Source organism: Staurois parvus, unplaced genomic scaffold (assembly GCF_062004578.1).
Source record: "Staurois parvus isolate SC_StPar_1 unplaced genomic scaffold, SC_StPar_1.0 ptg003013l, whole genome shotgun sequence".
Taxonomy (NCBI): domain Eukaryota; kingdom Metazoa; phylum Chordata; class Amphibia; order Anura; family Ranidae; genus Staurois; species Staurois parvus.
Window position 1 is genome coordinate 53,004 of NW_028320809.1, and position 26,255 is coordinate 79,258.

Sequence of the window (26,255 nt, forward strand, 5' to 3'; positions counted from 1 at the left end):
TGTATTTCTCATTTATTTTTCCCAATAGTTTCACTCACCTGGCTTTGTTAATAAAACAATGCTCTCTTATTACTTGTATAATTGCACCAGACTTCATACATACAAACGCCTGCTCCGCATTCTTTTAGATGTGTATGTCTAACATACTCCTCCATTTTTTTCCAGTCATGTATCTGAAGGGTTTAGAGAGCAAGTCCACCCAAACGAAGTAGATTCAGCCAACATAAAATTACATAATACGACATCACAAAAAAACTAACACATATGATTACAAAAACATTTCTTTATCAGCTTTATATTACAAAACATATACAACTTTTTAAAAAAATGGAAAAAAAAATACAAATATACAGTCAACTTATTTATTCCAAAATGTTTTTGTTTTAACGTCGGGGGTTTAATATTTGATCTGGTACACACATAGATGGGTTGCCAGACTATAGATTCAGTAAGCCATATTCCTGATGTAATGAGGTACATCATACTGCATCATGCAGTAACTCATTACAATTATTAAAAGCTTGTTGCCAACCAGAATGCCCTAAACTGAAATCTGATTGGCTGCTGTTGTAACACATCAATACTACTCTACACACAAGGCTACAAGAGTGCTGAAGTACAAGCACTGCATCATCATGACAAGTACCTGCGCTAATCTTCAAATCTGTCCTAATGTCTTTGTGACATCTGGCGCTCGCAGTACATGAAGCCTTAAATCGAGATTAAGCCACTTGGACATTTAACAGTTAAATGACGGGGGTGGGGCTTTGTGCCAGAAAAGGGTGACTCTTAATTTCAACTTGGGCTGCCTCACAGCTCTAGGTACAACTTAAGCTTTTGACCCAAAAATCCATAAAGACTGACTTGAAGAGCAACACAGGTTGTACCTGCACTTCAGCATTGCAGGCTAGGAAATGTTTAAAAGTGGTTATAAAAGAAAAAAGGTTTTTTACCCTAATGCATCCTCTGCATTAAAAAGCGATACTAAAGCTAAAAATGTTTAACTTAATACATTTCTTGCATTAAGGTAAAAAAAGGTTTTCTATTTCTCTGCCCCCCCCCCCGTATGAAGAGGAGGAGAGGGAAGAACAGATCCAGCACTGTGCACAGCTACAGCTATTCTCCCCTCTCTTCCTCTTCACACAGCACTCGAGCAGCAGCAGGAGCCATTGGCTGCTTGTGAGGATTGGGGCTGCTCTGTGCAATGCCACTGTACAAGGCAGGTGAGTATAGCATGTTTGTTACGTAAACTTAGTAACACTTTAAAAGGTAAAAAACCTTTCAATAGCAGCTTTCCCCCACACCCCCTCCTTAAACACCCAGGTCCATTTTTGATCCAGCACTGTGCCCTTTGCTACAGCTCTTATCCTCCTGGTCTCACTAGAGGCTCTGATGGCAGCGGGGGCCATCGGCTGCTGTTGCTGCTGCCAGTCAAACCCACTGAGGAGAGAATGGGGTTGGGGCCAAGCCGCATGCATCAATGGACACAGATAGCACATCCCAGCCCAGGAGCATGCCCCCATGAGTGGTCTCATACCAAGCAGCTTGCTATAGCTGCACAGAAGAGGAGGAGCTGAGCGCGCTGGAGGGGGACCCCAGAAAAGGAGGTTTGGGGCTCGCTCTGAGCAAAACCACTGCACAGAGCAGATAAGTATAAAACAGTTTTTTTTCCATCAAAAAAATATACAATGGTTAACCACTTTGGTCACCTTTGCTTTAAAGTAAATTCTGCTGAGAATAAAATGTTAAACTGCTACTAGGATTGGAAAGGATTCCAGATGCCTTAAGCATCTTTACAAAAACAAAATCTAGATTATCACACAAATACACTTTAATTTTTTATTATTGAGATTTTGCACAGCCCGTCCTGAATCTCACCAAATGAATTATTAGTTCACTTTCCACAACAGAATGCCTGGGTTTGGATAGGTGGAGGAGCTTGTAAAAATATGCAAGGTACCTGCAGGCACTACTTTTACATTACTAGTAGTAGTTTTCCCATTTTTTCTGATTTGCTTTAAGTAAAGTTGTAAGCCGATTGACTTTAGCTGGCCCAGTCCTGAAAGCGGAAAGAGTCGCTGGCAATCTTCCACAGCCGGTTAGATGGTAAAGTATGGAGAGTCAATAAAAAGTTCTGGTTGAAGTAACGAGGTTTATTTCCCTCAAATTTCACAGAGCCTTGAGTAACAACCAGTACAGTCTTCTGTCCTTGAGTCCCTTGTTCTTGAAAGAAAAGAAAGGTTATACCTGGGTTAATGTTTTTGTTTCCAGCAAGGACTAGAAAAAAAACTTTAGATGTGCAATTCAAGACATTTTTCAAGTATGCATCATGGTATTTAAAATGGACAAGGTACAGATTAGGGGATACCTGGACATCATCACATAAATAGGCTTGATCACAGCAAAACGAGATTTCATGGTTGCAAAGAGGCTGTTGGCTGTAAAGAGGTGAGGAGGCCAGAGGCTTAAATATGCCACCTGCTACACAGTGTACAAAGACACGCAATAAATCTGTGTCTCTGTACGTTAACTTACAGTTGGTCTTAAAATGTTACTAAACCCAGGACCCTGCATTCACTATATCTGGTCCCCCACTGTACACAGAACATGGAAATGCAATTATTGTAGTAAATATAAACTGCTAAATACCTTTTCTCATCAGCAGTATATAGCAGTCCTGTGACTTCTATCAGTGTCCAGCTAAGCACTGGTTAAAGCTCGTATGAGGAGTTTTCATTCTCCTCTGAATGTCCTATGAGGCTGCATAATCCCTGACCCTCTGTCTGGACAGTGCTGATTGGCCCTGTGCTGATCACATGCATCCTCCAAAAGAAAAAAAAAAACACCCTAGACATACATACTAAACTGAGCATGTGCAGAGCGACTCCTAGAGCTCTGTACTATCACCAGTTGGATTGAGGACAGTAGAAGGGGAGAATCAGAGAAGACAGGTTCAAGCAGCCATTTTTACACAATGTGGAGGATTAACGCCTTAGGTTCCACAGTGATTAGAACAAGCATGCTTTACTACTTATACAGACTAAATTTACTGTTCTGGGATTAGTAACACTTTAATTGCCTCCAGTTTTATTACAGTGGCAAGAAAGAGTATGTGAACCACTTGGAACTAACTGGTAAAGAAGAACCCAAGAGCAAAAAAGACATCACTGGAACTAGCAAACATTCCTGTTCATGAGTCTACCATAAAGTTTTTGAACAGGCATGGTGTACATGGCAGAACATGACGGAGGATGAAGATGTTAGAATTTACATTCTTAAAAAATTACCCACAACAGACTGTACATCCATACTACTGCAAATGCAACAGCTTTTAAACATAGAGGTAGAAGTTCCAGTTCAGAGTAGGCACACTAATGACTAACGTGCAGAGAGGACTCTTAATGTAACGATACCCAAGACTGAAGAAGCCCATAAAAAGGGACCCATCTCACCCTTTCTTACCATGAACAGGCTGACAGTCAAACATGTTGACTTGAAATTCACTGGATGGCAACATGTCAAAGAATTCAACCAGAGCCTCTTGTCCAGATATTGGGTTTCCATTCCAGACTAATGTAGCAGTGTCCATGTACAACTTGGTCAATTGCTGCAAAACAGTAATCAGTTCTAGAAATAATTTGATCTCTAAATAACATATAAAGAAATACATGCAATTTATAATTGTATACTTTTATCAGTAAAAATTGCAGATAAAAATAAAATTACTCCAAATTACACTGCTCAAACACACTTTTTAAATCAGAGTACAGCATCAAGTCAGTTACACTCCTGGGATATTGATCTCGTCAGTTAAGTAGCAGAGGGGGTTGTTAATCAGTTTCAGCTGCTTTGGTGTTAATGAAATTAACAACAGGTACAACAATGAGACAACCATCAAAACAGGAATGGTTTTACAGGTGGCAGCCACTGACATTTTTTTCCCTACTCAATTTTTCTGACATTTTCACTAGTTTTGCATTTGGCTAGGGTCAGTGTCACTACTGTTTGCATTAGGCGATACCTAGACCCTACAGAGGTTGCACAGGCAATCCAACTCCTCCAGGATGGCACATCAATACATGCCATTGCCAGAAGGTTTGCGGTGTCTCCCAGCACAGTCTCAAGAGCATGGAGGAAACAGGAGACAGGCAGTTAGTCTAGGAGAGCTGGACAGGGCCATAGAAGGTCCTTAATGCATTAGCAGGATCAGTATCTGCTCCTTTGTGCAAGGAGGAACAGGATGAACACTGCCAGAGCCCTACAAAATGACCTCCAGCAGGCCACTGGTGTGAAGGTCTGTGACCAAACAATCAGAAACAGACTTCATGAGGGTGGCCTGAGGGCCCAACGTCCTCTAGTGGGCCCTATACTCACTGCCCGGCACCATAAAGCTCAACTGGCAATTGCCATTGAACACCAGAATTGGCTGGTCCACCACTGGCATCCTGTGCTTTTCACAGATGAGAGCAGGTTCACCCTGAGCACATGTGACAGACATGAAAGGGTCTGGAGAAGCCATGGAGAACGTTATGCTGCTTTCAACATCATTCAGCATGACCATTTTGGTGGTGGGTCAGTGATGGTCTGGGAAGGCATATCCATGGAGAGAAGCACAGACCTCTACAGGCTAGACAATGGCACTCTGACTGCCAGTTAGGTATCGGGATTAAATCATTGGACCCATTGTCAGACCCTACGCTGGTGCAGTGGGTCCTGGGTTCCTCTTAGTGCACAACAATGCCCGACCTCACGTGGCGAGAGTATGTAGGCAGTTCCTGGAAGATGAAAAACTTGATACCATTGAATTGCCCCCACTCTCGCCTGACCTAAATCCAATAGAACACCTCTGGGATATCATGTTTCGGTCCATCCGATGCCGCCAGGTTGCACCTCAGACTGTTCAGGAGCTCAATGATGCCCTGGTCCACATCTGGGAGGAAATACCCCAGGACACCATCCATCGTCTCATTAGGAGCATGCTCCGACATGGTCAGGCATGCATACAAGCACGTGGGGGCCATACATACTACTGAGTACCATTTGTAGTTGCTGAAAATAAATTTCAATTGATGGAACCATGAATTCTGCGCTGTACCAGAAAATCCTGAAGGAAAATGTCCAGCCATCAGTTGACCTTGTGACCTCAAGTTCAAGCACACTTGGGTTATGCACCAGGGCAATGATCTGAAACACACCAGCAAGTCCACCCTCTGAATGGCTCTTAAAAGGCCATTCATGCCTACAAATACTCCAATATGGCTGAAATAAAACAATTCTGCAAAGAAGAGCGGGCCATTATTTCTCCACAGGGATGTGAAAGACTCATTGCCAGTTATTGCTGCTAAGGGTGGCACAACCAATCATTAAGTTTAGGGGGCAATTACTTTTTCACATAGGGCCAGGCATGTTTGGACAGCTTTTTTCTCTTAATAAATGAAATCATCATTTGGAAACTGCATTTTGTATTTACTCGGGTTGTCTTTGTGTACTATTAAAATATATTTGGTTTGAATCATTCAAGTGTGACAAACATGCAAAAAAAATAAAAAAAAAATCAGGAAGACAGCAAATACATTTTCACAGCTCTGTATTTAAGATCTGTGCATCCTTGCATATATCTACACATTAATGACTAGCACTGCTAACCTTGGCATCCTCAGATCCTGGATTTGATTACCACCAGGACCTCATAAAAGGAGCATTCAAAAACGTAGAATCATCCACATCCTAAGCATCATCTGCTATTTTTCAAGTACCTATTTCAATTTTCACATCAGTTTTTGGATCTCTGTGGACCTCCTAGGATTTCAAGCCCTGAAGATACACAAGGCCTTAATTTCTGCCATTGTCACCATAAGATAGTTGAGAGACTCACATTATCTCCAAATCTATACACAGAATACAAAGACCTTAGCAAGGATGCCTGCTTCCTCATGTCTGTTGAAAGAGAAAGAGCAAGCAGACGTAGGCAGCATTAAAACTAATTTTAGGGGGTCAAAAGAGATAAAGTATCCAAATTTTCTCTGGAGACAGCCAAGGTTGTCTGCTGCCCTCTACTGGAGTCCATACGCACTGGAAGACTTGTCTATGCTCATAGGTACATTTATGGACAAAGCTAAAAACAGTTAAAAATTGGCAAAACATAAGCCAGGGCTTTCATTATTTTTAGGTTTAGAAACAGGTTCTGCCTTGTAGTCAGAATTTTTCAACATGGATGTATATGACAGGGCTACAGATCTCCCAAGTGTTCACTGGATTAAAGCATTACACCCTAGCATGAAAATGTGTGAGGACAGCAACCTTTTTGAAAGGGACATTCACTGAAGCACTCCCAACTTTCTTAATTGCTTCCTGACCACCCTATAGCAGAAATACTGCTACAAGGCGGCACGGGTGGCCAAAATCACATATATATACACGCGATTTTGCATTTCCGGGTAGGGGGCGTACGCGCTCCCCACCCGTGCCGCCATTCGCAGCTCTCAATCACCAGGTCCTGGCCAGTGATTACTCACCGGCGCCCGGTGATTGCCGAGCTTCTCCGACAGGGAGGAAAACTGTTTGTAAACAACACAATTCTCCTCCCTGTCAGCTCGTGCACACTGCTTTGCGTGGTCATGCAAAGCAGTGTGCTTACAGTGAAGCACAGGGACACAGCACACAGTACAAAAAGCACACAGTTAACCCTTTGATCTTCCCACGTTAACCACTTTTTTTTTAGCACTGATCATTGTAGTGTTGTCACTGGGGATGTCAGTGACACCAAGTCAGTTCCCCCCGATGTCAAAATGCCTGCCGCAGTCCTGCTATAAGTCGCTAATCGCCACCATTCCTAGAAGTTAAAAAAAAATCCCAGTATATATACCGTCATTTGTAAACGCTATAACTTTCACGTAAGTCAATTAATTTACATGTATTGGGATTTTTTCTTAGCAAAGACATGTAGCAGAATACATTTTGGCCTACATTTATGATGAAATTTGATTTCTTAATTTTTATTACTGGACATGTTTAATAGCAAAAGTGAAAAATATTGTTTTGTTTTTTCAAAATTGTCAGGCTTTTTTTTTTTTTTTTTTTAAATACCACAAAACATAAAAACCGCACAGGCGATCAAATACCACCGAAAGAAAGCTCAATTCGTGGGGTAAAAAAAAAAAAGGATGTAAATTTCATTTCGGTGCAGTGTTGCATGACCACGCAATTGTCAGTTAAAGTCACACAGCACCATAACGCAAAAAAATGACCTGGTCAGGAAGGGGGGTAAATCCTCTGGAGGGCAAGTGGTTAAAGCAGAACCCTGGCCTCCCATAAAAAAACTAAACAAAAACACCACCACATACACAAAAAATTTCAGTCCATGGATCCAAATAAGGAAATGGTTATTATACTGGGACTCAGAAGAGAATTATTACCATACACACCCCCCCCCCCCCCAAAAAAAAAGTGAAGCGTTAACATCTGGTTAATGAAACAATTATAATGCAGAACAGTCAATAGATTTCCGAGAATCATGTGACCAGACCTGTGAAATTCCTGGGGCACTCCAAGGAGAGCAATGCCAAGGCATTGTAGGGTGTGACCACACCGCCCTGTTAGTACTGTAGAAGGCGATAGATATCTAGAACCTGAGCTACTCACTATATACGCAGCACACATGCACCACAGTCCTGATACCCCCAAAATATGCTTTGCTTACTGTGTTACAAGCCAAATATTACACAGATACATTAAAACCTCATCACAATCATTTTTAAAAATTGGAATTCTTCCATGTCAAATGCTTCATCTTTGCACACCTCACCCACTGTTCACTTCTGCACCCCTCATCCACCACTCACACAAGTAAACTTCTTCTAAAACTACTTACCTCTGCAGCCTTCTTCCATCACTGTTCCAGCTCTGCTTATCCAATTTTTGCAGAAACTTGGTATCCCCCCTCCCACTCTGCACATGCAAAAGAATAATTCCGTGGGGAACTAGATCTTCTATTAAAGTGGCTGTAAATCTTCTCATATACAGTGAGGAACAGAAGTATTTGAACACGCTGCGATTTTGCAAGTTCTCCAACTTAGAAATCATGAGCAACAATCTCCTTCCCTCAGTCAGAGCATTGAAGATGGGTCGTGGCTGGGTCTTCCAACATGACAACGACCCGAAGCACACAGCCAGGATAACCAAGGAGTGGCTCCGTAAGAAGCATATCAAGGTTCTGGAGTGGCCTAGCCAGTCTCCAGGCCTAAATCCAATAGAACATCTTTAGAGGGAGCTGAAACTCCGTGTTGCTCAGCGACAGCCCCGAAACCTGACAGATCTAGAAGAGATCTGTGTGGAGGAGTGGGCCAAAATCCCTGTTGCAGTGTGTGCAAACCTGGTCAAGAACTACAGGAAACGTTTGACCCCTGTAATTGCAAACAAAGGCTTCTGTACCAAATATTAACACTGATTTTCTCAGGTGTTCAAATACTTATGTTCAGCAGTGCAAGACAAATACATTCTTTAAAAATCATACAATGTGATTTCCTGAATTTTTTTTTTAATTCTGTCTCTCAGAGTGGGAATGCACCTACAATGTGAATTTCAGAGCCCTCCATGATTTCTAAGTGGGAGAACTTGCAAAATCGCAGGGTGTTCAAATACTTCTGTTCCTCACTGTAGCTAGTGGAGTAAATAGCTTCAGATGATACACAGAGATGAAACAAATCCTGCTATATAAGTTTTACTTGTTTATCTGCAGTCTTCTCTTTTCTACATTCCTTCAAATGTGCTAAAAATTAGAAAAAATCCTTCTGCATCTGTCAGTAGCACAGGGGAGTGGGTAGGGAGCTGCAGTTAGAGCTCTCGTACAATGTGTGAGAGCCGATTGGCAGACCGCCTTCACACGTGGCACAGGAACGAAGGAACGATGCAGAGCTATGTTGTGAATAGACGAGCTGGGTGAAGAGCTCTCCTCCTTCATGACCATTTTATCTCTGCTGTTGAGACAACTTGTCCAAAGTGACAGAAGCTGATAAGAGAGGAACAAAGCACCAGAGAGAAATAACACTTTGGAGAGAGATATGTAAACAATACAGATATTGTATATGTTCAGATTTCATGACTGAGGTTTACAAACACTTTAACTTATTAATGAATTAGTACACAATGTGCCACTTCCCAATCTGCTGCTGTTTAATACAGAAGTAGCAAAAGGGGTTAGCAGTGCTCTTTAGTGTAGACACACTGAACTACCAGCTTCCACTATGGAGATGTAGCGTAATGCTGGTAGTGCAGTGCCCTCCCCTCCCAGTCAGAATTTGCAGGTGATCGGGCGACCCACAGCCCAGGGACAACACAACTGTGACCTCAAGTGGCCCACACTTTAGAAAATACCACCTAAAGCCAACCTCCATTAGGATTTGTTTGGCTCAGTCCCATTGGCAAGATATCCCATTATTTCCTTTCCTGTACACACAACAGGAAGAGTGAGAGGAAACCCCCTCTAAAGAACAGGAAATGTCACCTAAGACATTTACCATGGAGTAAATGTTCCCTTTGAGACATATCTGCATTTTTCTGTCCCACACTGTAGCACACCTACAGCTCTGTTCAACGCTGTGTTTCTGCACCAGCAAGCTCTGGTGCACAGAAATGATTAAACAAACAAAAAAAGTTAACCGTGCCCCTGGGTTTTACAAGCACAGGGCATCGCTGGCCAGAATGTACGTTTCCAGCACAGTGCAATATGGTGTTTCAAAGTGCATGAAGTGTGAATGAGCCCTAGAAAGGTCAAATTGTGCTCACTTCAATCACGTAATCATGTTTATGGAAAAAATCCTGTAAGTATAAATTAGATCTAAACCCAATCGTCAAAATCTCCTATAAAATTTAATGTTATGTCAATTTAAAAGTTTTTTCTTTCACATATACAGCTTCCATTTAAGGAATATCTGGGGGTCCTTTATTCAGGCACCTCCTTGTTATGGGCTGACAAGTGTCTCCAAATTGTGCTCCTATATTGTCACATGTGCCCCAGGTTGACACTACAAGCAACCATGGCAACAAACATTGCGCAGGCACAGTTGAAAGGTGCCACCATTAGGAAGCCGAGTCAGAGGTCAGAGCAATTCTATCGATTATCTCTCTCACTGTACTCTAAAGCGGAACTCCAGTCAAAAATGTAACAAAATATAAGTCAGCAGCTACAAAAACGGTAGCTGCTGACTTTTAAAAAACAGACACTTCCCTGTCCCTTGATCCAGCGGTGTCCTCACCGTAGTCAGTTTCATCGGCTGTCCTCTCTTTCTCTGGTGCCAGCATCTTTAGTGTGGGCACCCGACTGTGACAGCCTGCGGCTTCAGCCTAGGTGATTGCAGCGAAAAAGGGAGCGAGTACCTGTCAAAATCAGGTACCCTGCTCCCCAAAAGGTGCCAATCCTTAACAGGGAGCCTTGAAGTGGAACTTCCCCTTTTGGGTGGGGCTCTGCTTTAAGTACATTCATCAGCATTCAACAACAATTCTATTCATAGAGTGAACAGTGTGTTAGTTTTTTGGTTTTACACTATTTTACTTCACTGTAGCTCAAGTAGGGATGCAGTTGGTAAACCAATCTCACTCCCTGATATATCAAGATCAAGTAAGGTTCATAAGTTTGATTCAAATTCTTAAGAAGTCTTTTTTTTTTTTAACAAAGAGAAAAGAAATATACAAAAGAACAGAACTTACCCTCCTCCTTTTATCAAAGGTTTCATAATAAAGATTAACAAATCCTTCTGCTGCTCTGGTTGCCAGATCCACATCAGTCTTGAAATCCTATTAATTAGAAAAATTATGTCAGTTATTTTCTCTTAGAAATGTATAGTGAAGCCAAAACTAAAATCAAGAATAAAAAATAAATCCACATTAACAAAAAAAAAAAAAAAAAGGAGAGAGAAATAAATTGCAATGAGTCACAGAAATAGACATGCAGACAATATACTCAGGTTTTCTACTTTCGGAAACTGAAGCAGAAGTTTCAGAGATGGAAGAGGAAAGGAAACTGCATCACCTGAGATTGCCTGGCAAAGAAATTACAGGTAGAAATGCCTGGCAACCCTACATTCATGGAATGCAAGGAAATCCAACATTACCAATGACAGGAAAAACTATGTTACGTTACTTGAGTTAACTACTAATCTCATCAATCCACCATGTAAGGGATATGTACAAAGGCAAACACGCACTCACCGGCCACTTTATTAGGTACATCTTGCTAGTACTGGGTTGGACCCCTTTTTTTCTTCAGAACTGCCTTAATTCTTCATGGCATAGATTCAACTAGGTGTTGGAAACATTCTTCAGAGATTTTGGTCCATATTGACATGATGGCATCACGCAGTTGCTGCAGATTTGGCGTCTGCACAACCATGATAAAAATCTCCTGTTCCACCACATCACAAAGGTGCTCTATTGGATTGAGATCTGGTGAAGCCATTGGAGTACAGTGAACACATTGACATGTTCAAGAAACAAGTCTGAGATGATCTGAGCTTTGTGACATGGTGCATTATCCTGCTGGAAGTAGCCATCAGAAGATGGGTACACTGTAGTCATAAAGGGATGGACATGGTCAGCAACAATACTCAGGTAAGCCGTGGTTTCAGAGTCTCGCAGGACCCCTTCAGTAGGCATGTGATGTGTTTCGTCACATGCCCGATGAAGGGGTCCTGCGAGACTCCGAAACGTTGCCTTGCTGTAACTATGTGATCGTTCATTAAAACCTTTGGACCCATATTGGTGATCCTCGGTGTGCTGGTGACATTCTTCTTTGCCGATTCTGTTTGGTTCCAGCCGACAGTCACTGCAGCACCCACTTATACACACAGCCATTTTTAATGCAGGAACGTGTGCGTTTTGACTGTACACTTGCAAGAAAATATCCCCCACACCATTACACCACCATCACCAGCCTGAACTGTTGATACAAGGCAGAATGGATCCATGCTATCATGTTGTTTATGCCAAATTCTGACCCTACCATCTCAATGTCACAGCTGAAATCGACACTCATCAAACCAGGCAACGTTTTTCCAATCTTCTACTGTCCAATTTTGATGAGCCTGTGTGAATTGTAGCCTCTGTTTCCTGATCTTAGCTGACAGGAGTGGCACCCGGTGTGGTCTTCTGCTGCTGTAGCCCATATGCTTCAAGGTTGGACGTGTGTTTAGAGGTGGTATTCTGCATATGACTCTGAAGAAGTCCCGGAAGTAGGCGAGACGAACTGCGTCAGTGTGGCCACGCACCCCCCCTCCCCTCCAGCGCGCCATCTCCACACCGCATGGTGCTTCACTGGACTTTACTACACTGCCTATTTGGATACGGCTGGTGTTCATCATGTATGGCCGGTAGCTACTTTTGGAGTGATAGCTTGAGCAGGACTACAGCCACGGCTTCATGCACAGGACCCTGGTGGTCTCATCGGATCGTGAGTACTAGCGACCCTGTGTTGTTACCTTAGTCACATCAGCTGTGCAGTCTAGCACAGGCTGGACTGGCCATACACATTGATGTTGCTGTGATAGTTCTCTCCTTGATGCTGATATCTACTGCTCATGTGTTTACTGGACTCCATGTCGAGGCTCACTCCTATCACACAGTGATTGCATTGCCTGGCCACTAACCGGTCCACTTCAGCAGGCTGCCCATGCTATATATTTTCTACATCCATGACCACAGTGCATCCTTTCCAGTGGATTACACTACATACATCTGCCATTTTCATCTGGCCTGGATACATTAGACTTTATGTTACCATATATTGGATTGGACTCTGAGGCTGCAGCCCATATTTTACACTCCATCTGTTTGGTTCACCACCTATTATTTGTATAGGTTGCATATACATAGCAGTCTGCTTCATATTGTCTACTTTATGGCGCATTTGGTGTCGGTGGGTCAATCATTACATCTAACGGGGTCTGGGGGGTGTCAGTGGGCTGGAGAGTTTTCCTCAGCTCCCTTCTCTCCACCACAGGGAGGGGGGTGGCCGGTTTTTCTTTGGGGGGGGTCATTGTGGGAGGAGCATTGGGGGATTGAAGTTGTGGGGTTCAGGTGGTTGGGTTTGTTTGGGAGAGTGGGGGTGGATTGGTTTGTGTTTTGGGGGGGTGGGGTTATATTCCATCAGAGAGGCAGACACCCAGTGGACATATTACCGTCTACTGGGTGTCTGCCTCCCTGATGGAATATACCTCCCTACCGGACATATTACCTCAGACCCATCTCCCTGCTCCCATTCACATCCAAACTCCTCGAGCGCTTAGTTTACAATCGCCTAAGCTCTCATCTCAACGACAACAACCTCCTCGATCCCCTACAGTCTGGCTTCCGTCCCCTACACTCCACCTAAACTTCCTTACTCAAACTCTCCAACGACCTCCTAACTGCCAAAGCTATCGGCCACTACTCAGTGCTCCTACTCCTTGACCTCTCTGCGGCCTTCCACACAGTCGACCACCCACTCCTTATCAAAAAACGACACTCTCTCGGCCTCAGAGATTCCGCTCTCTCCTGGCTCTCATCCTACCTATCACAACGATCCTTCAGCGTTACCTATAACACTACCACCTCCCCCTCTCTGTTGGGGTCCCTCAAGTCTCTGTCCTCGGGCCCCTTCTGTTCTCCATCTACTCCTCCTCCCTTGACCAACTCATACACTCTCACAGCTTCAACTACCACCTCTATGCCGACGACACACAAATCTCTCAACCCCTCGCCTCACCCCCGCAATCTCCGCCCGAGTCACAAACCTACTAAACGACATATCAGACTGGATGTCTCTCCACTTCCTTAAACTGAACCTCTCCAAAACCGAGCTCCTAGTCTTCCCGCCAGCCCAGACACCACCCTCCATTGACTTCTCCATCACGTCCAACAATGCCACTATCAGGCCAGCCCCCCAGGTCATTCTAGACTCCAACCTATCCTTCCAGCCCCAAGTCCAATCACTAACTCATGCAGACTCCACCTCCGCAACATCGCCAAAATCCGCACGTTCCTAACCCCAGAAACCACTCAACAGCTCATCTACTCCCTCATCATATCACGACTCGATTACTGCAACTCCCTCCTCACTGGCCTGCCTCGCCACAGGCTATCCCCACTTCAGTCGATCCTGAACACGGCAACCAGACTCATTCACCTTATCAACCGCTCCGTTTCCGTCACCCCCCTCTGCCAATCCCTCCATTGGCTTCCGATTGCGCAACGGATCAATTTCAAAATCCTAACACTGACGTACAAAGCCGTCCACCATACTGCCCCGAACTATATCACTGACCTAATCTCCAAGTACGGCCCAGCACGCACACTCCGCTCCTCACAAGACCTCCCTCTCTCTAGTTCCCTAGTCTCCTCCTCCCATGCCCTCCTCCAGGATTTCTCCAGGGTGTCACCCATCCTCTGGAACTCCCTACCCCAATCCATCAGACTATCACCTACTCTCCTCTCCTTTAGGCGCACCCTGAAAACCCATCTCTTCAGGGAAGCCTACCCCACCCCCTGCTAATTGCCGATCTACTCTACTCCTCCAACCACTCCATCCCCCACAGCTATCTCCTCCTCTACCACTATCCCCTCCCTCCTAGATTGTAAGCTCGAAAGAGCAGGGCCCTCGAACCCCTCATGTATCGCATTGTATTGTTATTGTACTGTCACATGTTCGGTCTCCCTTTGTAATGTACAGCGCTGAGCGAACTGTTGGCTCTATATAAATACTGAATAATAATAATCAGTGTCTGACATGGGAGAGCCTTTATTCTGGGAGTTAGGGGTCTTTGTGATTGGGTATGACGCCGGATCTCTGATGTTATGTTTATTATGCATGGTTTTCATGAATAAAAAATTTTTAAGGTTAGCCTATTAGGTGTGCAGCCTATTTCTTTTCTCTTTGTTTTTGGTAACCTGCATACCCTGGTTGTAATGAGTGGTTATTTGACTTACTGTTGCCTATCATCTCGAACCAGTCTTCCCAATCTCTGACCTCAACAAGGCAATTTTGTCCACACAACTGCTGCTTACTGGAGAGTTTCTCTTTTTCGGACCATTCTCTGTAAACCCTAGAGATGGTTGTGCGTGAAAATCCCAGATCAGCAGTTTTTAAAATACTCAAACAAGCCCGTCTGGCACCAACAACCATTCCATGCTCAAAGTCACCTAAATCCCCTTTCTTCCCCATTCAGATACTCAATTTGAAGTTCAGCAAGTCGTCTTCGCCACGTCTGGATACCTAAATCCATTGAGTTGCTGCCATGTGATTGGCCGATTAGCAATTTGTGTTACCAAGCAATTGAACAGGGAGTACCCAATAAATAGTCCGGCGAGTGTATGTAGCCTGGTCCAGGTGACACCTATTCAAAGATACAGTACTAGTAGGTGTAGTCAACTGAGGGTCAGGAAGTGGGTTGTGTGGCTGTGCGGGGAATTCATCAGCGCGACCATTGTGAGTCCAGCTCAGAGCTTCATCACATCACATCAATTCTCCATACACTCAGCTACTTCATAATCTCTCCAACTGGATATACTCACAGAAGCGGCAGCCATTGCTCCAAACTTCCACTTTTCCTTTACCGTCCCGGCACACTCTGCCTTCCTGTCCGTCCCTTAACTGATTCTCCTAGAAACAAGTTCCCGCAATTTTGGTTCCGTCTGCATGCGCTTCACATTTTGATCACTAGATGGCGCCGCATATCTTTTCATATGCATTCTAGGTACCCGTGCTATACCACACCGTGTACAAAGCACCATACTCAATACACTGTACAAAGCACCATACACAATACACTGTACAAAGCACAATACACTAGACCACACACAATACACTGTACAAAGCACCATACACAATACACTGTACAAAGCACAATACACTAGACCACACACAATACACTGTACAAAGCACCATACACAATACACTGTACAAAGCACAATACACTAGACCACACACAATACACTGTACAAAGCACCATACTCAATACACTAGACCACACACAATACACTGTACAAAGCACAATACACTAGACCACACACAATACACTACAAAGCACCATACTCAATACACTAGACCACACACAATACACTGCGCAAAGCACCATACTCAATACACTGTACAAAGCACCATACACAATACACTGTACAAAGCACAATACACTAGACCACACACAATACACTGCGCAAAGCACCATACTCAATACACTGTACAAAGCACAATACACTGTACAAAGCACAATACACTAGACCACACACAATACACTGCGCAAAGCACCATACTCAATACACTGTACAAAGCACAATACACTAGACCACACACAATACACTGTACAAAGCACCATACACAATACACTGTACAAAGCACAATACACTAGACCACACACAATACACTGTACAAAGCACCATACTCAATACACTAGACCACACACAATACACTGCGCAAAGCACTATACTCAATACACTGTACAAAGCACCATACTCAATACACTAGACCATACACAATACACTGTACAAAGCACCATACTCAATACACTAGACCATACACAATACACTGTACAAAGCACCATACTCCATACACTAGACCATACACAATACACTGCGCAAAGCACCATACACAATACACTAGACCACACACAATACACTGCGCAAAGCACCATACTCAATACATTAGACCACACACAATACACTGTGCAAAGCACCATACACAATACACTGCACAAAGCACTATACTCAATACACTAGACCATACACAATACACTGTGCAAAGCACCATACACAATACACTGCGCAAAGCACCATACTCAATACATTAGACCATACACAATACACTGCGCAAAGCACCATACTCAATACACTAGACCATACACAATACACTGTGCAAAGCACCATACTCAATACACTGCACAAAGCACCATACTCAATACACTAGACCATACACAATACACTGCGCAAAGCACCATACACTGTACAAAGCACCATACACAATACAATGTGCAAAGCACCATACTCAATACACTAGACCATACACAATACACTGTGCAAAGCACCATACTCAATACACTGCGCAAAGCACCATACTCAAAACACTAGACCACACACAATACACTGTGCAAAGCACCATACTCAATACACTAGACCATACACAATACACTGTGCAAAGCACTATACTCAATACACTGCGCAAAGCACCATACTCAAAACACTAGACCACACACAATACACTGTGCAAAGCACCATACTCAATACACTAGGCCATACACAATACACTGCAAAGCACCATACACAATACACTAGACCACACACAATACACTGTACAAAGCACCATACTCAATACACTAGACCATACACAATACACTGCAAAGCACCATACTCAATACACTAGACCACACACAATACACTGTACAAAGCACCATACTCAATACACTAGACCATACACAATGCACTGTACAAAGCACCATACTCAATACACTAGACCACACACAATACACTGTACAAAGCACCATACTCAATACACTAGACCATACACAATACACTGTACAAAGCACCATACTCCATACACTAGACCATACACAATACACTGCGCAAAGCACCATACACAATACACTAGACCACACACAATACACTGCGCAAAGCACCATACTCAATACATTAGACCACACACAATACACTGTGCAAAGCACCATACACAATACACTGCACAAAGCACTATACTCAATACACTAGACCATACACAATACACTGTGCAAAGCACCATACACAATACACTGCGCAAAGCACCATACTCAATACATTAGACCATACACAATACACTGCGCAAAGCACCATACTCAATACACTAGACCATACACAATACACTGTGCAAAGCACCATACTCAATACACTGCACAAAGCACCATACTCAATACACTAGACCATACACAATACACTGCGCAAAGCACCATACACTGTACAAAGCACCATACACAATACAATGTGCAAAGCACCATACTCAATACACTAGACCATACACAATACACTGTGCAAAGCACCATACTCAATACACTGCGCAAAGCACCATACTCAAAACACTAGACCACACACAATACACTGTGCAAAGCACCATACTCAATACACTAGACCATACACAATACACTGTGCAAAGCACTATACTCAATACACTGCGCAAAGCACCATACTCAAAACACTAGACCACACACAATACACTGTGCAAAGCACCATACTCAATACACTAGGCCATACACAATACACTGCAAAGCACCATACACAATACACTAGACCACACACAATACACTGTACAAAGCACCATACTCAATACACTAGACCATACACAATACACTGCAAAGCACCATACTCAATACACTAGACCACACACAATACACTGTACAAAGCACCATACTCAATACACTAGACCATACACAATACACTGTACAAAGCACCATACTCCATACACTAGACCATACACAATACACTGCGCAAAGCACCATACACAATACACTAGACCACACACAATACACTGCGCAAAGCACCATACTCAATACATTAGACCACACACAATACACTGTGCAAAGCACCATACACAATACACTGCACAAAGCACTATACTCAATACACTAGACCATACACAATACACTGTGCAAAGCACCATACACAATACACTGCGCAAAGCACCATACTCAATACATTAGACCATACACAATACACTGTGCAAAGCACCATACTCAATACACTGCACAAAGCACCATACTCAATACACTAGACCATACACAATACACTGCGCAAAGCACCATACACTGTACAAAGCACCATACACAATACAATGTGCAAAGCACCATACTCAATACACTAGACCATACACAATACACTGTGCAAAGCACCATACTCAATACACTGCGCAAAGCACCATACTCAAAACACTAGACCACACACAATACACTGTGCAAAGCACCATACTCAATACACTAGACCATACACAATACACTGTGCAAAGCACTATACTCAATACACTGCGCAAAGCACCATACTCAAAACACTAGACCACACACAATACACTGTGCAAAGCACCATACTCAATACACTAGACCATACACAATACACTGCAAAGCACCATACACAATACACTAGACCACACACAATACACTGTACAAAGCACCATACTCAATACACTAGACCATACACAATAAACTGTGCAAAGCACTATACTCAATACACTGTGCAAAGCACCATACTCAATACACTAGACCACACACAATACACTGTGCAAAGCACCATACTCAATACACTAGACCATACACAATACACTGCAAAGCACCATACACAATACACTAGACCAGTGGTCGGCAAGCCGCGGCTCGAGAGCCACATGCGGCTCTTTACCCACTCTAATGCGGCTCTTCTGTGTGCCGGGCGCCTGCTCCCCTCCCTCCTCTCGGTCGGCCGCTCCCCTGCCTCCTCTCGGTTGGCAGCCCCAAAAGTCCGCGCGGACCTTTTAATCCGGCCCGCGGATGTGGCTGTCAGGATGTGTGTAGGCGGGGCAGCGTGCCGAACGTGAGGGGAGGGGAGCTAGGCTCCTCTCACAGTCCGCCCTGAAGACCCGAACGGCGCGGGAAGACAGCGAGAGGAACGCAAAAGGTAAGTGAATTGACACGGGGGACTTGGCTTACTAGAAGGGGGGGGGGGGGGAATAGTACTGTGGGGGATGAAATACTATATGAGGGATGAAATACTATATGGGGGGATGAAATACTATATGGGGGGATGAAATACTATATGAGGGATGAAATACTATATGGGGGGATGAAATACTATATGGGGGGATGAAATACTATATGAGGGATGAATTACTATATGAGGGATGAAATACTATATGGGGGGATGAAATACTATATGAGGGATGAAATACTATATGGGGGATGAAATACTATATGGGGGATGAAATACTATATGGGGGGATGAAATACTATATGAGGGATGAAATACTATATGGGGGGATGAAATACTATATGAGGGATGAAATACTATATGAGGGATGAATTACTATATGAGGGATGAATTACTATATGAGGGATGAAATACTATATGAGGGATGAATTACTATATGGGGGGATGAAATACTATATGAGGGATGAAATACTATATGGGGGGATGAAATACTATATGGGGGGATGAAATACTATATGGGGGGATGAAATACTATATGAGGGATGAAATACTATATGGGGGGATGAAATACTATATGAGGGATGAAATACTATATGAGGGATGAATTACTATATGAGGGATGAATTACTATATGAGGGATGAAATACTATATGGGGGGATGAAATACTATATGAGGGATGAAATACTATATGGGGGGATGAAATACTATATGAGGGATGAAATACTATATGGGGGGATGAAATACTATATGAGGGATGAAATACTATATGGGGGGATGAAATACTATATGAGGGATGAAATACTATATGAGGGATGAAATACTATATGGGGGGATGAAATACTATATGGGGGGATGAAATACTATATGAGGGATGAAATACTATATGAGGGATGAAATACTATATGAGGGATGAATTACTATATGGGGGATGAAATACTATATGAGGGATGAAATACTATATGAGGGATGAAATACTATATGGGGGATGAAATACTATACGGGGGATGAAATACTATACGAGGGATGAAATACTATACGGGGGATGAATTGCTATGGGGGATGAATTACTATATGGGGGATGAATTACTATGGGGGATGAATTACTATATGGGGGATGAATTACTATGGGGGATGAATTACTATATGGGGGATGAATTACTATATGGAGGATGAATTACTATATGGGGGATGAATTACTATATGGGGGATGAATTACTATATGGAGGATGAATTACTATATGGGGGATGAATTACTATATGGGGGATGAATTACTATGGGGGATGAATTACACTATGGGGGATGAATTACTATATGGGGGATGAATTACTATGGGGGATGAATTACTATATGGGAGATGTATTTTCAGTTTTAAAAATGTGGCTCTCAAAATAAATTTCAATCATGGTTTTGGCGAGATTTGGCTCAGTTGAAAAAAAAGGTTGCCCACCACTGCACTAGACCACACACAATACACTGTACAAAGCACCATACTCAATACACTAGACCATACACAATACACTGTGCAAAGCACTATACTCAATACACTGCACAAAGCACCATACTCAATACACTAGACCATACACAATACACTGTGCAAAGCACTATACTCAATACACTGCGCAAAGCACCATACTCAAAACACTAGACCACACACAATACACTGTGCAAAGCACCATACTCAATACACTAGACCATACACAATACACTGCAAAGCACCATACACAATACACTAGACCACACACAATACACTGTACAAAGCACCATACTCAATACACTAGACCATACACAATAAACTGTGCAAAGCACTATACTCAATACACTGTGCAAAGCACCATACTCAATACACTAGACCACACACAATACACTGTGCAAAGCACCATACTCAATACACTAGACCATACACAATACACTGCAAAGCACCATACACAATACACTAGACCAGTGGTCGGCAAGCCGCGGCTCGAGAGCCACATGCGGCTCTTTACCCACTCTAATGCGGCTCTTCTGTGTGCCGGGCGCCTGCTCCCCTCCCTCCTCTCGGTCGGCCGCTCCCCTGCCTCCTCTCGGTTGGCAGCCCCAAAAGTCCGCGCGGACCTTTTAATCCGGCCCGCGGATGTGGCTGTCAGGATGTGTGTAGGCGGGGCAGCGTGCCGAACGTGAGGGGAGGGGAGCTAGGCTCCTCTCACAGTCCGCCCTGAAGACCCGAACGGCGCGGGAAGACAGCGAGAGGAACGCAAAAGGTAAGTGAATTGACACGGGGGACTTGGCTTACTAGAAGGGGGGGGGGGGAATAGTACTGTGGGGGATGAAATACTATATGAGGGATGAAATACTATATGGGGGGATGAAATACTATATGGGGGGATGAAATACTATATGGGGGGATGAAATACTATATGAGGGATGAATTACTATATGAGGGATGAAATACTATATGGGGGGATGAAATACTATATGAGGGATGAAATACTATATGGGGGATGAAATACTATATGGGGGATGAAATACTATATGGGGGGATGAAATACTATATGAGGGATGAAATACTATATGGGGGGATGAAATACTATATGAGGGATGAAATACTATATGAGGGATGAATTACTATATGAGGGATGAAATACTATATGAGGGATGAATTACTATATGGGGGGATGAAATACTATATGAGGGATGAAATACTATATGGGGGGATGAAATACTATATGGGGGGATGAAATACTATATGGGGGGATGAAATACTATATGAGGGATGAAATACTATATGGGGGGATGAAATACTATATGAGGGATGAAATACTATATGAGGGATGAATTACTATATGAGGGATGAATTACTATATGAGGGATGAAATACTATATGGGGGGATGAAATACTATATGAGGGATGAAATACTATATGGGGGGATGAAATACTATATGAGGGATGAAATACTATATGGGGGGATGAAATACTATATGAGGGATGAAATACTATATGGGGGGATGAAATACTATATGAGGGATGAAATACTATATGAGGGATGAAATACTATATGGGGGGATGAAATACTATATGGGGGGATGAAATACTATATGAGGGATGAAATACTATATGAGGGATGAAATACTATATGAGGGATTAATTACTATATGGGGGATGAAATACTATATGAGGGATGAAATACTATATGAGGGATGAAATACTATATGGGGGATGAAATACTATACGGGGGATGAAATACTATACGAGGGATGAAATACTATACGGGGGATGAATTGCTATGGGGGATGAATTACTATATGGGGGATGAATTACTATGGGGGATGAATTACTATATGGGGGATGAATTACTATGGGGATGAATTACTATATGGGGGATGAATTACTATATGGAGGATGAATTACTATATGGGGGATGAATTACTATATGGGGGATGAATTACTATATGGAGGATGAATTACTATATGGGGGATGAATTACTATATGGGGGATGAATTACTATGGGGGATGAATTACACTATGGGGGATGAATTACTATATGGGGGATGAATTACTATGGGGGATGAATTACTATATGGGAGATGTATTTTCAGTTTTAAAAATGTGGCTCTCAAAATAAATTTCAATCATGGTTTTGGCGAGATTTGGCTCAGTTGAAAAAAAAGGTTGCCCACCACTGCACTAGACCACACACAATACACTGTACAAAGCACCATACTCAATACACTAGACCATACACAATACACTGTGCAAAGCACTATACTCAATACACTGCGCAAAGCACCATACTCAATACACTAGACCATACACAATACACTGCGCAAAGCACCATACTCAATACACTGCGCAAAGCACCATACTCAATACACTAGACCATACACAATACACTGCGCAAAGCACCATACTTAATACACTAGACCATACACAATACACTGCGCAAAGCACCATACTCAATACACTGCGCAAAGCACCATACACAATACACTGCGCAAAGCACCATACTCAATACACTGCGCAAAGCACCATACACAATACACTGCGCAAAGCACCATACACAATACACTGTACAAAGCACTATACTCAATACACTGTACACAATACATTGTACATAGCACTATACACATCACACAATACATTGTACAAAATACTATACACATAAAATTATACACAATACATTGTACAAAGCATTATACACATAACACTATACACAATACATTGTACAAAGCATTATACAGATCACACTATACACAATACATTGTACAAAGCATTATACAGATCACACTATACACAATACATTGTACAAAGCACTATACACCGCACACTCTACATTGTACAAAGTACTATACACATGACACTATACACAATACATTGTACAAAGCACTATACACATCACACTATACACAATACATTGTACAAAGCACTATACACCGCACACTCTACATTGTACAAAGTACTATACACATCACACTATACACAATACATTGTACAAAGCACTATACACCTCACACTATACATTGTACAAAGTACTATACACATGACACTATACACAATACATTGTACAAAGCGCTATACACATCACACTATACACAATACATTGTACAAAGCACTATACACATCGCACTATACACAATACATTGTACAAAGCACTATACACAATACATTGTACAAAGCACTATACACATCACACTATACACAATACATTGTACAAAGCACTATACATATCACACTATACACAATACATTGTACAAAGCACTATACACATCACACTATACACAATACATTGTACAAAGCACTATACACAATACATTGTACAAAGCACTATACACATCACACTATACACAATACATTGTACAAAGCACTATACACATCCCACCATAAAAAATACATTGTACAAAGCAGTATACCCATCACACTATACACAATACATTGCACAAAGTACTATACACAATACATTGCATAGAGCACTATACACAACACATTATACAGGTGCATCGCAATAGAATATCATCAAAAAGTTAATGTATTTCAATAATTCAATTCAAAAAGTGAAACTCGTATATTATATAGATTCATTACACACAGAGTGATATATTTCAAGCATTTCCTTCTTTTAATTTTGATGATTATAGCTTACAGCTAGTGAAAACCCAAAATTCAGTATCTCAAAAAATTAGATTATTACATAAGACCAATAAAAAATGATTTTTAATACAGAAATGTTGGCTTACTGAAAAGTATGTCCATGTACAGTATAGTATGCACTCAATACTTGGTTGGGGCACCTTTTGCATGAATTACTACATGAATGCGGCATGGCATGGAAGCAATCAGTCTGTGGCACTGCTGAGATGTTATGGAAGCCCAGGTTGCTTTGATAGCGGCCTTCAGCTCACCTGCATTGTTGGGTCAGGTGTCTCTCGTCTTTCTCTTGACAATACCCCACAGATTCTTTATGGGTTTAGGTCAGGCGAGTTTGTTGGCCAATCAAGCACAGTGATTCCATGATCATTAAATCAGGTATTGGTACTTTTGTCAGTGTGGTCAGGCGCCAAGTCCTGCTGGAAAATGAAATAAGCATCTCCATAAAGCTAGTCAGCAGAGGGAAGCATGAAAATTTCCTAGTGGAGGGATGACTTTGGACTTGGTAAAACACAGTGGACCAACACCAGCAGATGACATGGATCCCCAAATCATCACTGACTGTGGAAACTTCACACTGGACCTCATGCAGCTTGGATTCTGTGTCTCTCCACTCTTCCTCCAGACTCTGGGACCTTGATTTCCAAATGAAATGCCAAATTTGCTTTCATTCAAAAAGAGGACTTTGGACCACTGAGCAACAGTCCAGTCCTTTTTCTTCTTAGCCCAGATAAGATGCTTCTAACGTTGTCTCTGGTTCAGGAGTGGCTTGACACAAGGAATGCGACAGTTGTAGCCCATGTCTTGGATACGTCTGTGTGAAGTACTGACACCAGCCATAGTCCACTCTTTGTGAATCTCCCCCAAATTATTGAATGGCCTTTGCACCTTTTTCAACCACACGTTTTCTTTCCACTCAACTTTTCATTAATATACCTGGATACAGCACTTTGTGAACAGTCAGCTTCTTTAGCACTGACTTTTTGTGACTTACCCTCTTTATGGAGGGTGTCAATGACTGTCTTCTCGACAACTGTCAAATCAGCAATCTTCTCCATGATTGTGTAACCTACTGAACCAGACTGAGAGATCATTTAAAGGCTCAGGAAACCTTTACAGGTGTTTTTATGGAGATTGATTGTTTTCACATGGAGAGAGTGGACGTAAAAGGAAACTAGTGTCTCAATGTCCCCATTGGGCTCCTCTCATTTGTTCACATTTGTGGTCACTGTGATTAGTTCACAGCAATCAGAAGGCATGGAACCACTATGACTGGCTCTGCACATTTTGACTATGATCTGCGCTGTCTAATCACAGGCATTCAAATGCCATCTGGCCAAACTGGCCATCCATGTATGTTTTCTCCAGCGCCATTTACCCCCACTTACCTACATTTTTTTTTTTTTTTAATGAAGCAGTAAAGAGGTGGTTGAGCAATAACAAAATGATTGCCGAATGAGTTTGTCCATAGCTG

General features: G+C 42.5%; 1 protein-coding gene across 1 annotated transcript; it reads right to left on the reverse strand.

Annotated features, from left to right (window-relative positions):
• Positions 1–268: 268 nt before the first annotated feature.
• LOC149428714 (NTF2-related export protein 2-like) lies at positions 269–15,611 on the reverse strand. Its single transcript, XM_089667087.1, has 4 exons — positions 15,541–15,611; positions 10,705–10,791; positions 3,463–3,607; positions 269–2,223 (listed from the first exon to the last, which is right to left on the reverse strand). The coding sequence occupies exons 1-4, from the start codon at positions 15,553–15,555 to the stop codon at positions 2,045–2,047; spliced, it is 426 nt and encodes a 141-aa protein (XP_089523213.1). The 5' UTR covers positions 15,556–15,611; the 3' UTR covers positions 269–2,044.
• Between the last annotated feature and the right edge of the window lie 10,644 nt (positions 15,612–26,255).

What these genes read in the sequence shown, in the direction of transcription:
- LOC149428714 (XM_089667087.1), bottom strand. An exon ending in CCTTTGATAAAAGGAGGAGG is followed by an intron (nt 3,608 to 10,704) that starts GTAAGTTCTGTT and finishes ACTGTTTTGCAG; the next exon opens with CAATTGACCAAGTTGTACAT. An exon ending in TGACTGTCAGCCTGTTCATG is followed by an intron (nt 2,224 to 3,462) that starts GTAAGAAAGGGT and finishes TTTTCTTTCAAG; the next exon opens with AACAAGGGACTCAAGGACAG.